Here is a 14337-nt window from a genome sequence, read left to right as displayed (position 1 = left end):
CCTTCACGGGTCAATTGATAAAGAAAGAAATGACACATGTTATGTGTTATTAAAGATGATTTTTTCAATTATTAACAATAAGTATCATTGTTTCCTATCTTTATTTCTATACATCACTAAGAAGCCCAAATTGCCCTAGTAAGTAATTTAAGTCACCCTTCTCAAAGAAGGAAGGGGATTTTATGTGTCCTAGTTTAGTACGAATTGGTGTCTTACGAACAAATGCGTAATCAGAGATATATTTGGCATGCATATATATATATATATATATATATATATATATATATATATATATATATATATATATATATATATATATATATATATATATATATATATATTGGCAGAAATATATATATATATATATATATATATATATATATATTGGCAGAAGATAGTGTTAAAGTGACAGATGCCTGCTCCCGAAATGGAGGAACAAATTGTACCAGATCCAGACAGAAACACATCAACAAGTAACGGCTAGAAACAGGTCATGTGTTGACGGCGGAAATAGAGGGTCAATCCGTACAAGGTCTCAACTGAAAAGTGACCAGCTGAGTGAACACGAATGTTAAAGAATAAGCAAGCAGATGTTTTGGGAGCTATCACAAGGAAGTGAAATAAACTAGGCTAATGTTAAGCAGTGAAAGTTTACACACACTGAAATTTGGTTATGTTGACTTTACGAATGTGTATCAGCTGTATGAAATTTAACATGTTTTACTTCATAGTAGGACGAGATTATTTCACAGCAGATGAGAGATGTTGAAAATAAGCCACATGGAAAATACATGATGTCAGTCTTTCGGAATGAGGTGGAACAACTGATGAAGCGGGTGGAGAATCAGTTGATGGACGACATTGATAAGGCTTCCAACAGGAACTATAATGACCGAGAGACTTGTTTCTTTAATACTTTATTCTTGTCGTCTAATTTCTCGTCAAATTCAGTTTACAAACACAGCCTGACTAACAGAGATCAACATCTATCTTACTATTTAACCAGAAGAAAATTTAATCCTTACTAGTTTCACTTAAAGGTCACTTGCAACCCCACAGAAAACGAACATAAATAGCTATCACTTATTCATGATTTCTAAAATGGATGTAAGAAACACAAATAAACAAACTTATGAGAGTATACTCGCAAATCTAAAGTGCAATATTTTATACCTTAGTTTACCTCTCTCGAAATGAAGCAGCCGTGATACCGAACGCAGTGGTTGTGCAATGAAGTGTAACGAGGCCTTTTCATTGGATACTGGTTCATTTGCCGATACAATTAGGTGTTAATTTCAAATTGCATGTGGTCAGTGAAAGAAACTGTGCATTGCATATTGTCATTAGCAGACAGGCAGGCAGACACCAGGTGTCAATAAAACAGACATTGAGTTTTATGTGTGACTGAGGCTGCTTATCATATTCAACGGGTTTTTATGTAACGAGTAGATTATTTACTTGTTTGTGTGTATCACCGAGTTTAAACTACTGCTCACGACTTCATATCCTGGGCAGGCATACTGTTTCAAGCTCTGCGAACCTATTCACTGCACGTGCGTTACGAGCGCAGCTGTTGAAACCTCTTTTCAAAATAAGTGAATTCTTTGAACTCATCGCGTCTTTCAAATTGGCATTTTTGATGATTTGTTTCGGTATGTGCATACTGAAAGGTATCAGAATCAGTAAAGTTTTATTTTAGGTCGAACGTAACCTATGAATGGAACTTCACAGCATATGAACATAGAGGATAAACAGGTGACATACTCACATATGGGAAGAAAAGTGTCTGTTAAGAACAGATAACACAAAACTACCCTTACTACAGCAGAAATTTGTATATATGTAAAGCAATATTGCATCTAAGGTAACCTCATAATGTCCGAGTTAAGGTATAAGTAGCTTACCATAGTTTCAGATCTCTATAACATGGGGACTTGGTGGGGTGGTGGTGGTTAAAACGATGGCTCGTCATGCCGAAGACCCGGGTTTGAATCCCCACATAGGTGCAATATGTGAAACCTATTTCTGGTGTTCCCCGCCGTGATGTTGCTAGAATATAGCTAAAAGCGGCGTAAGATCAAACTCAGTCAGTCAGTCAGTGGTAACTTGGTGACTAAAAAATGTGCATGGTGAGAGCACATGGCATCATATTCATGACCCAAGGCATTTACCTATCCTTACCAGATATGGCAGGGGACTTAAGACAATTAAGCTCAAATACCTTGAATCTTAAATGAAATATGAATGTAAATTTAGGACTTCGGCGAAATGGGAATGATACAAAATTTGGAACTTTGGCCACAACACACCGGCCTCCTAATTGTAGTGAAATAACTACTAAATGGATATCTTGAAATAACTTTGAATAATATCCAAACCATCTTCTCACTTTAAATTAAATTAAAACATTTTCATGAGTTCAAAAGTAGCAGTTTTAAAGTTCACAGTTCGCACTAAGTACCTTCTGTCTCTGAAAACGTCAATGGCACGACCAAGTGCCCATGCATTACGTGGTGAACTGTTTATGAGAGGTACAATTTTTCCAACTTGAATGTTTTTTTCCTTCCCGAGTTCCATTGTAATCCGTGCTGCAATAAGGGAGGATATTGAACCCGTTTTCATCTGTGCTGGCTGTACACATCGTCCTTAGAAAACGTGCGGGGCAACGATCATGAGGACCGCAAGACACATCTGTAATTCGCCGTCCGTTAAACTATGGCTTCAACTTAACAGAAAAGAATATTAAGAACGGGCAAAACAACGGGCTTCAGGTTGGATGAACTCTCTGTAGAGAGGTCTTTGCTACATTAATCGTTCAGAAGTGCAAGGAAAGGCCATATGTGAACAACTTGTGGCGGTATTATGCAGTAATGTATTGTTCGTCAGGATTGTAAGTTAAACTAATAGTTTCACATTCAACAATACCGAGTATCAGGTTCAAGCCAGGTTGTGGGACAAAGGTTGTACGGCTATATAATCATGTCAACATCCTGGCATGTAGTCACATGGTCATGAGGACGTGATAAAATTAGGACAGATTTTCTCTATGTTTTGACCAAGGTTAACAGTTCATAGATATTTCAGAACACAGATATGAGTAATTCTTCACTTTATCATTTTTCATGATATTTGTGATAGGAAACTTCAGTTATCTAATATATTCAAGGCAAATGTAAATTATGGCACAGAAACACTACTCATTATCAGTGTTCAACTTTCACTGTCGCGAATGGAATGTTATCACGTGGAAAAGCAATTGTTTCAAGGTATACTACTGAGTCACCAGAGAATTAGTACAGTTTTCCTGCCAGTCAAAAATATCTGCATGTCTTTATAGCGATGCATCTTTTATACACCTTGGCATTAAGTGAGTCTGTACTTCACTGCTAGATATATCATTTAAGATCACCTGCATAGATCACAAGGCACTTAATACCAGAACATAAAACAATCATTTCTAATACACTGACAATAGATCCAGAGTTATGTTGAATTCAGTACTTTATTAAAAATGTAAACAGTTCAATCTGCAATGTATTGTATTTTCAGCAATGATTTATCAATGCGATAACTTTTTAGCATAAATTATATACAGTAAAGGCATCGGGTCAGTAATTGTTTTTCACTAAATTTCTGTTGCCTCCCTTAGTTAATGAAATACCGATGAAGATCCGGGTTAGAATATTGGCCTTCAGTAACTCATGCTTGCCGTAGTTGGTGAGCTTAGTTTTACGCCGCACTCAGGAATATTCCAGCTATATGTCGGCGGTCTGTCAATAATGGAGTCTGGACCAGATAATCCTGTGGTCAACAACATGAGCATCGATCTGTGCAACTGAGAACCGATGACATTTGTCAACCAAGTCAGCGAACGTGACCACCCGATCCCGTAAGTCGCCTTTTACGACAAGCAGGGGTTACTGAAGATTAATGGAATGTCTGGTCCAGACTCGATTATTTACAGACGGCCGCCATGTTGCTGAAATATTGCTGAGTGCGGTGTAAAACTGAACTCACTCTCTCACTCACTCACAAAATGAAATTTACACACAGAACGCGGTGATATGCACAAGGTGTTATAAAGTAGACTGCTTATGACACAGAATAAAGACAACACAAAACCCCCCAAAAAGCCAAACAGCAACCAACTACTAAAGATTATGCAACATTCAACCAGGATGAAGTCTGAACAATGAAGTAAATCTGTATAATATTTACAAACTCCTCATTTCAAAACAGTGTTGTTACCCATGACTCATATATGTTCCGTTTATCTTCTTTTCCGGTTTGGGTCTATATTTGTTGAGCATGTTTATGGACAAGTTCAGTGGTATGTAAACACAAATTGTTGATTCCGGCACTAAACAACGAGCATACACTGCACATGAAGTGTCTCAATCGCCTTGCCTCTGTCACCAGTGCCTCGCCATTCCCGCTTCAGTGTTACCATCCCTGCTTCAGAGTCACCATGTCCTGTTTCTGTCTCCAAATCCCTGGTTTCATTGTCACAATCCCCTGCTTTAGTGTCGCCGTCCCCTACTTAAGTGTCACCATTCTTTGCTTCAGTGTCATCATCCCCTGCTTCAGTGTCACCATCCCCTTTTTCAGAGTAACTATCCCCTGCTTCAGTGTCAACGTCCCATGACACATGAAGTGTCTCAATCCCCTTGCTTCAGTGTCACCGGTAACTCACCATTCCCGCTTCAGTGTCACATCTCCTGCTTCAGTGTCACCATATTATGCTTCTGTCACCAATTCCCCGGTGTCAGCGTCCCCTGTTCAATGTCACATCACCATCCCCTGTTTCAATGTCACCGTGCCCAGTTTCAGTGTCACCATCCCCGGCTTCAGTGTCAGCGTCCCCTGCTTCAGTGTCACTGTCCCCTATTTCAGTGTCACCGTCCCCAGGTTCAGTGTCACCATCCCCAGTTTTAGTGTCACCATCCCCGATTTCAGTGTCAACGTCCCCTGCTTCAGTGTCACCGTCCCCTGCTTCAGTGTCACCATTCCCTGCTTCAGTTTTACGCATTCCCTGTTTCACTATCCTACGTTTCAGTGTCACCATCCCCTGCTTTAGTGTCCCCATCCACTTTTTCAATGTCATTATCACGTGCTTTTGTGTCATGATCCCGTGCTTCTAGCTCCGGTAAACTGTGAATGGAAAAGGGCATGGAATAATTGGCCCCACACGGTGATAAATATGCAGCGGCTATTCTTGGGTCAGCAAGAGGAACCTCCCGTGTGAGATGTGTATAGGAGTGGTCGTCGGAGACAGAATTGACTGTTATACTGTCTGGAACATTATTGTCGATATTTTCTGCTCCAATATCAGCATTGCCTGTTTCATTGTCAACATCTCCTGCTTCAATGTCGTCATCTCCAGCTTCTACGTTGCCATCTCCTGGAAAGTAATCTGCCAACACCGGCAGTGCGTCATCACTGACATCGCTTGTGCTGTCGTGGTTCTGATTCGGTATCCCGTCGCCCAGTGCTACCTCATCTTCACTGATTTCCCAATACTTGTGCACGTCCTGGTAATGCACGCAGCTGGGATCTGCCTGCCCTGATACGGTGTTGTGTGTACCATTAGCAGCATGGGTTGCCCTGTTTGAAATAAAGAGATAAAAGAGAATGTTACACTAGTAATGGTGGGTCCTATTTGCCTGTTGTTTGATGCTACATGACTCACAACGGCAATGGCTACTTAGATTTTTCCTAATGCTGCTATAACGTAGCACATAAATATTATATGAATTGTTAGGATCTGAAATGATGGATTTCAAAATCCATAAGCATTTGAATGGTAACGACGATCAACAAACAATTGGATGGTATATTTTGAGACATTTTATTTTGAGACATTTTAATACGATAGTTGATTTAAGCTTTTAGATATCTCAACATAAACGTTATGAAATACACATAAGATGATAATCAATAGATGAGACTTATTCAGCACAAATGAAAAAGCATAAAATATGTTTGAGATGATCCTGTTCGATGTAAATTGTAAAAGCAATAATCTGCTGCAAATTGTAATGGCAGCTCGGTAATACATTTTATTGCCTCGTATGCAAGGGGAAAAACTGTGGTAAATAGTAATAACAGCTCTCATTCCTGCTAATTTCCAAAGAAAGTCTATTTCCAGTGTTCGACTTCATCATGGTCACATCCCAGCACAGTCAGTTCAAACGAAACGACAAAATACGTCCCATAGTCTGTGTCAGGTTAAACGAAACGACAAAATACGTCCCATAGTCTGTGTCAGGTTAAACGAAACGACAAAATACGTCCCATAGTCTGTGTCAGGTTAAACGAAACGACAAAATACGTCCCATAGTCTGTGTCAGGTTAAACGAAACGACAAAATACGTCCCATAGTCTGTGTCAGGTTAAACGAAACGACAAAATACGTCCCATAGTCTGTGTCAGGTTAAACGAAACGACAAAATACGTCCCATAGTCTGTGTCAGGTTAAACGAAACGACAAAATACGTCCCATAGTCTGTGTCAGGTTAAACGAAACGACAAAATACGTCCCATAGTCTGTGTCAGGTTAAACGAAACGACAAAATACGTCCCATAGTCTGTGTCAGGTTAAACGAAACGACAAAATACGTCCCATAGTCTGTGTCAGGTTAAACGAAACGACAACATACGTCCCATAGTCTGTGTCAGGTTAAACGAAACGACAAAATACGTCCCATAGTCTGTGTCAGGTTAAACGAAACGACAACATACGTCCCATAGTCTGTGTCAGGTTAAACGAAACGACAAAATACGTCCCATAGTCTGTGTCAGGTTAAACGAAACGACAAAATACGTCCCATAGTCTGTGTCAGGTTAAACGAAACGACAAAATACGTCCCATAGTCTGTGTCAGGTTAAACGAAGCGACAAAATACGTCCCATAGTCTGTGTCAAGTTAAAAGAAATGGTACAATGCGTCCCATGGTTTGTGCTATTGGACGAAGTGCGTATGTACTACTGACGATAATCCAAGACTGGATAATTCCGTGATCCATCATCTGGAGTAATTGTTGGCGGGTGTATGATCGCATACCTTAACTGTCGGAGGGATATTCTCATGGCAAATCACTGTGAACCACTCGCAAACATTGGCTAACAAGGAGACAAGTCTTTGCACCAGCAGAATAGAAAGTGACTGGGGAAAAGCCAAGGCGATGTCAATCAAATCGTTAGAATCTCAAGCCGAGATACACGTCAGTACAATACGAGACTTACGAGATTAATATGCACCTACCCATACGATGACCACGTGGGTGTTATTGCTGATACCTTGTACATACTATGAATGTATTTGCGTATAACACTTGCAGGCCTAAACTGATCTAATCCGAGGGGTATTTAGGATGGTTGATAATGTTATAAAGTTAGTTAATGATGTGTCCAAAGACTAGAGAATTTGGTGATATATCCGAGAGCTAAAGAAGCAGGTTTTAAGCAGTCGATGGATTCCGAGGGCTAAAACAGATCGCGGACATTTTAGAAATATCCCAAAATATGTACAATATACATACCAACGGACAATATGACCGATGCCGGACAACACATGTGATTGTCGGACAATCGACAATGGCTGCGAATGGGATTCGGGTGACTTCGTGTCCACTTGAAGGAAAACAACAACTAATAACAAACGACTGTTGAGGAACAGTTGCGATTTTGAATAGTGATGGCATAGAATGCATGTGTTTAAGTATTCGTTATAGTACGTATTCTATAATCGCACCCTACGCTGCATCATTAGTGTCCTAGAACCTTCAGGAAATCCGTCGAAAGCTCCGAGAGCCAGTTGTCAACAAGCTGCAAAGGGAGGCAACTCTGAAGTCCAGTCAAAAGGGCGTGCCGCTACAAATACAATTGATATTGCACATATTTGATACGAGATGAGAGACAACCTCAAAACTGGAAACATTGTGACCCATGATAACTATCGCCTAATTAATATGATATTACAAGTTACAAACATAATGCGTCGAATTGTAAACACTGAGAAACACATTGCAGCATGGTGGTGGCCATCGGAAACATGAATGTATGTTTTGTGCACTTTCCAGCCTTGGGAGAAAAATGTTCACAAAGTATTTATGTTTGAATTTCAGACACAATCGCCACAGGTGTTATCATTTATGCAGCTCAAACATTCCGAGGAAACGATTGTTGAAGATGGCAAGCCTATGTCAAATGACATTTGATATAACATCAAGAACTGATCTGTTCACAAATGAAAGCAACAGCAGAACCAACTCGAAGTGGTCGAACACGTCCACCCAGAACCTCCTCCAAGCCACTGGGAAACGCCCATGAACAACTAAAGAAGATGCCACAGAAGTAGTCTACCAGATTCGTTGCCAGTGTGGAGACTCGTAAATGGTAAAACGTTCCGCTCTCTCCCACTACAAATCAAGGAACACAAAACTTCAGTCTAGAAACAAACCCGACAACAACCCCCATAGCCGACCACACCAAAGTCAACTACCGGACACTACCGAGCAGACTACAACATTAGGAAACTCCTTGAAGCCATAAAAATTCAACACTTCCACCCCACCAGGAACCATGATCAAGGTTATTAAGGACAAACCAGTAATCCACCCATCCCTCGCTCGCCCATATGGTTTCCGCGCTTCATTTTTGTAATTACAGTCAGTCAATATGTACATAAACTTGATATCTTCAAGTTAGTAATTAAGATCTCAGTTTACGTGAAATAATCTGTATAAAGTCATCCCGCTTATCACTATCACCCTGTATATGAACCTACTCTGCTCAAATCACAAATTAGCAATACAAAGTATAATTATCAACCTTGTTAATTGCATAGACTCATTATGCATATATGTCAATATTTTTTCTTGCTACAACCCTTTGTATCACTTGTCCGATAACAGTGTTACCACCTACAACGACAAATTGCAATTACTGCCGGAAAGAAGTTTACTATCCACTGAACGTGGTTTTCCTTCACCCATACAACTTCTAAAATTCCCTAAAAAAAGTTATGAGGACAGAAGTTATCCATGAGGGAGTCCAGCATTTCAAATATATGTTGTCAGCAAATTTTAAATACAACTGTGATACAACGATATGGATTACTTTGACACATACAACATTTCACGCATGTGTTTTAAGACACGTAAAAAGATTTACCTTGTTTTTCATCATTATTGCATTACTATACGGAACCACTAAAAAACGTCACATGTCAAAAGCAAATGCAAAATTTGGTTCTTGCCAGGCGGTGATTTTATTATGATTGCATTGTTAATATGGCTTTCAAACCAAATTGGCAGTTATTACCAACACCAGTGAGTTTTTTTGAAGAAAACGCATATAGACCAAACGCACCGAAGAGGGCAGACATGGTAAAAGGTTCCGTATGGCATTCACGAAAATGTAAATGCGCCTGCATGTTGTGACAACCCTACAAATGAAAGGGAAACCATTTTTGTTTAGGCGCAGTCACTATGCCACGATTGACGAGAGATCCGAAGAACCAAGTCTTTGGACGATTGCAGATTGTCTGGAGTATCAATCATTTTAATGTTCGTGTTAGGACAATCTACCGACTGCAGGAGTGGTATCAGGCCACTACAAGCATCCAAGACAGTCCACGAAGTGAGCGACCTTCAGTGACATCACAACGTCAAGACCCACAGATTGTGCGCAACCATCTGCATGATCGCTTCTTCAAAGCGACGGAAACAGTACGCTAGATCATTGGGGCAACAGACCCAGTGCCGACACACTGCGTGGACGTCTGCGCGGGTAACCTGTGTTATTACCCGTGTTGTTTCTCTGCTGTGAGAGACCATATCGTACTCCTGTCCTCAATTTCTCAACGGTACCATGTGTGCATCAGATGGCATGTGAATTATACAAATGTCATGTGACAAAACACTGGTACAATACAGTCTTAAGGAATGCAATGTTGCAGAAAACAATCACATTTTAAGACTTAATTGCATATTAAAACAGACTGTAATGGGCAAGTGCCATTGAAATTGACATTATAGATGGCGACACTGGAGATATGTGCTTCTGGCTCATGAAAGCCGATATTGTGTTTTGACAGTCCATGGCAGAACCGGAGTACGTTGAATGCGTGGAAACTGTTTTCCAAAGAGTATACTGTTGAAAGAGGCCCGTGGGGTGGTCCACACATCATGGTGTGGGGTGCAATCGGTCTGAACCAGGTAGCTGACACCGTGATGTTCCAGAATCTTGCTCCAGGATGGGGAAATGACGTGGCAGCTGCTCGGTATTTTAACCAATTAAGTCATAAGGCTCCACGTTGTACCACATTTTGATAATTTTGGTACACTTCCTAAGACAACGTGACATTCATAGCCTACAATAGCCTGCACTTAGTCCGGATTGGGACGAGATTCAAAGAAGGCTGAATGACCTCAAAGCAAGACCGACAGCTGCTGCTGGACCCAATCAGGCATTTCGTAAAGTATGGACCCAAGTGCCTATGACCTTCTTCAACCGGCAAATTCATTCCATGTACAACGCCTTCAACGATGCCAAACACAATACTGCCTTTTGATATCCTAATGGCACAAGTTTTGGTGATTTCGTTTGTGTGAAATCTAAATGTGATTCCCAAAAAAGTTGTTAAACCTTAATTGTCAAGTTTGAACTCAATACTCCGTTTTGACTGACAGTTAGCCATTTGTGTGCTTTAAGAAGCCCCTATGGGTGCGACATTTCTCTTGTGGTTAGTATATGTGGGAATGATGAATTTGGTTAATACCATGACTTAGACCGACCACAAAGAAGTGATTTTCTCGACAAATAGTTTACTTAGAGAGAGATTATGCATTACGTTTTCTCTAAAGCGATTAATTAACTCGAATAATAACTCGAATTTTGTCTCATGTATTCCCATTGTGAACAGTGTGATCTCGCTCTGTGATATGTTTGAAATATTATCGACAGCATTCTGCATTCAAATCTACAAATCCTATTTTGCCGACTGCCAAAATCAAACGTGATGGGAATTACCTCGTCTTGATCTTAACTGACAGTGCAACTGTACTCGGCAAATACGTGCTAAACACGTAGCACTTCCTCACTCACTCACACATACATTTAACACCTGGTAAGAACAGCCTCACAGGCCACTGTAATGCACAATGCTGTAAACATACCATTGTACACACGGACCTTTGCGGAAACAGACACAGCATACGGAACTTGCAACCAGGACGAAAAGGACTGTTGCACACACAACCCATATGAGAGTGGCTGAGCTCGCAGAAGGCACCTCCGGTAGAGCTGGCAAAACAAAACATACAAATGGACATTGACCTGGTGACAAGGAATCACATCGAGCCTTTCATGGAATCATTGGCATTTGATCGTGATTAAATGCGACAAAATCTCCATCGTATACAGTGACAAGTGGTAATAAAACTTGTCTACAATTAAATTTCACAGGCATTTGTACCCATTTCTAATGTCATGTCACATTTAAGGACCTAATATACCCTCTTACTTTTTTTACCATTACCGAAAACAAGTAAGGTGTGGGGAGACGATAAGGTAAGGCGACATTCGTCCAGTGACACATATTTATCACTCCTCTTTGAGTCATGTTTATTGTTCACAGTTGACCTGTAAGGTTATACAAATGCTTTTTGCCATCAGTCATCCAAAAATATAAACAAATATATTTCCCTTCTTTTGAGTGTGTATCTTACAATATTCCTGATTATGATCTTCACCAGAATATTTGTGACATAATTCAATTGTTGGCTTAGTCATGGTGATGTCAATGATGATATTCATATGTATTCCACATGGACTGTGTGTAAATTAACAAATTTCAATTGCTGGCTATATTTGTTTAGTTCAGAGTTATATATGTTTCGTATACCAGTTTAATAAGTTTTCATAAAATAATCACATTAAACAAAGAAGGTGGTGCTTCATTTAATGTACATACAACAGTTTGCTTGTAAGTTGTCGTGAGTATACTGATTATGAAGTGACGTTTCGGTATGGACTCGTCTACCGCTATCAAACATTTGATATGTTTGCAAGTCTTTTTTTCAGAGGTTCGGGAGACAACAAAACAATGAAAGCAAACTTCACTAAATTGAAATTTTGTGGAATGCTGAACTTACACATTGATGCTGACTTCCTCATGCGTAAATGTTTGTGTAATTTTATTCATTAAGACGGGCTGTTTGATGTGAAATTGTAGAGTCGACTCTGAGTTTAGTACAAATATCTTATAGATGTGGGAAAGGTTTTGTCACCTTTTTTCCCGAAAATACCTATTTATGATTAAAGAATAACTCACTCGCGTTACGACGACCTGAAGAGCATCCTGGAGTGGAGCAGGTCTGTGTACACTCAGGCTCACTACCGTTCTTGCTGACACCGCAATCCTTCACACAAGTACCAGTGTTCTGATCACAAGCACCTCGAGGACACAATGTACATGTTTCATTACAGTATTCACCGTAGAATCCACCTCTACATCCATCCACACATGAACCGTTTTTAAAGTCACATGTTCGTTTGGCGCAGTTCTCAGGACATGGTTCACAGGCTGACCCGAAATGATGAAGTTCGCAGCCTTCGGCACAGGAACCTGCACCATTACATCTTTGATGTCGACATCCAGGATTACACGGAGAGGAACACCTCGGACCGAACCAGCCATCCACGCAGCCATGGAGACACGTGGCGTTGTGTTTGTCACATTCACCTGTACAGCTGCCTGCTGTCTCAGCGGGAAGACACTTGTGATATGACTTGGGGCGGCATGTTTTACTGCAAGTCTCAGCACAGAAGTCCCCATAGAAGCCAGGAACACATTCACAGTCAGCCTCACAGGATCCTGCACAGTTCTCACACGTCTTCTCACAGTTGACTCCATAATGTGCTTGGTCACACTCGTCACATACTCCTGTCATCCTGTTGCAGATTCTACAGCTACTGGGACACGTCTTGCATCCTGATCCGTACATGGAATCTCTACATCCGGCAAAACAAGCACCACCCAGCTGACAGTACTCCCCGTGACATCCACCTGGACACAGGGTACAGTTGACCACGTGACTGTCACATGGTCTCTCGCAACGTACGCCCTGGTATCCTGGTACACAGCCATCAGTGCACATGCTTGTACCTTTACCTGAATCTAGTTGGCATGTTTTATATCTGCATGTGCTGCTACAAACGGACTTGCATTTCTTTCCAAAATAGCCTCTCTCACAACTGTGTAAGCAGTTGCCCTTCTTATCGCAGTCATAACAACGCTGTCCCTCCATACAGTCCGCACCTGTCAAATAAACTGATATGGCAGCAGTGTTTGGACATAATTAAATTTGACAGCTGGACATTATGACCTGCTACCGCCTGCAGACTTGACAGGCCCTGAAAGAGAATCAGTTAGCGAACAAACTGGTGTTTGACATTCCTGTGCCTGAAGCGCTGAAATATCAGAAAGTACTGGTACTGCAGAGTTTTCAGAATGTGGTTCAACATGGATGATTTCCGAACGTTGTTAAATAAATATGGGGAAGAATCCAGCTGAAAAAACGACAGATAATTTACCCAAGGCCACATGGACCAGCATGGAAACTGCTGGTCCTATACAATAACAACCGGCTCTGAGCCTCCGGTCCGGCAACTATACACTGTATGGTAGTGCTTTTAAACGGATATCTTTCCGATCTAAACCTACCATTACCGCTGTTAGGGAAAGAAACTGTGCACATAGGAACTCTGAATGCATGCACAAATCAGGTGAATGAAGGGTTTGCTTTTGGCAACATTCGAACAATATCACGGAGGGGAACACCAGAAATGGGCTTCACACATTGCACCCATGTGGTGCCCACAAATAAAGATATAAACACGGTAATTGCTGAAATGAATAACATATTGTTTGACAATTGTTTGATCGTTTTACAGAAAAGAAACGAGGAATGATACACGCATCACAGCTCACGACTACATACTTATTACTGACGTCTTGAAAAAGGTATTTGCCCTTCCGCAAATTCCATTCACTAACGTTTCCCACGCTTGTGTCATGCCCATATTCTAATATGTCAGAGCTTCTGTCTAATATAGTACACTCATATGTCAGAGATTATGTATACATTCACAACTGAAGGCGCATTTGATGTACAAACATCACAGAGATCACGAGGACAAGCTGCGTCATCAAGTGAAACTACTTCTGTGATCAGACCAGGACGGAGAAACGTCTTTCTTACCTTGTGTGGAATCAGCCAGACAGATCAACATGATGATAAACAACACTTTCATAGTTACCTGAAAACGAGA

At 40.7% G+C, this 14337-nt stretch overlaps 1 protein-coding gene across 1 annotated transcript; it reads right to left on the bottom strand.

The window, feature by feature from the left end:
• Positions 1-3486: 3486 nt before the first annotated feature.
• LOC137280869 (cell death abnormality protein 1-like) lies at positions 3487-14337 on the bottom strand. Its single transcript, XM_067812066.1, has 4 exons — positions 14268-14337; positions 12338-13324; positions 11181-11307; positions 3487-5604 (listed from the first exon to the last, which is right to left on the bottom strand). Exons 1-4 carry the CDS (start codon positions 14317-14319, stop codon positions 5046-5048), a joined length of 1725 nt encoding a protein of 574 aa, XP_067668167.1. The 5' UTR covers positions 14320-14337; the 3' UTR covers positions 3487-5045.

Source organism: Haliotis asinina, chromosome 4, assembly GCF_037392515.1.
Source record: "Haliotis asinina isolate JCU_RB_2024 chromosome 4, JCU_Hal_asi_v2, whole genome shotgun sequence".
NCBI lineage: Eukaryota > Metazoa > Mollusca > Gastropoda > Lepetellida > Haliotidae > Haliotis > Haliotis asinina.
This window is presented reverse-complemented; position numbering and strand designations above follow the sequence as displayed.

What these genes read in the sequence shown, in the direction of transcription:
- LOC137280869 (XM_067812066.1), bottom strand. Translation starts at nt 14,319, where the DNA reads ATGAAAGTGTTGTTTATCATCATGTTGATCTGTCTGGCTGATTCCACA. An exon ending in TTCAGGTCGTCGTAACGCGA is followed by an intron (nt 11,308 to 12,337) that starts GTGAGTTATTCT and finishes TTGTTTTGCCAG; the next exon opens with CTCTACCGGAGGTGCCTTCT. An exon ending in AAAGGTCCGTGTGTACAATG is followed by an intron (nt 5,605 to 11,180) that starts GTATGTTTACAG and finishes TATTTCAAACAG; the next exon opens with GGCAACCCATGCTGCTAATG.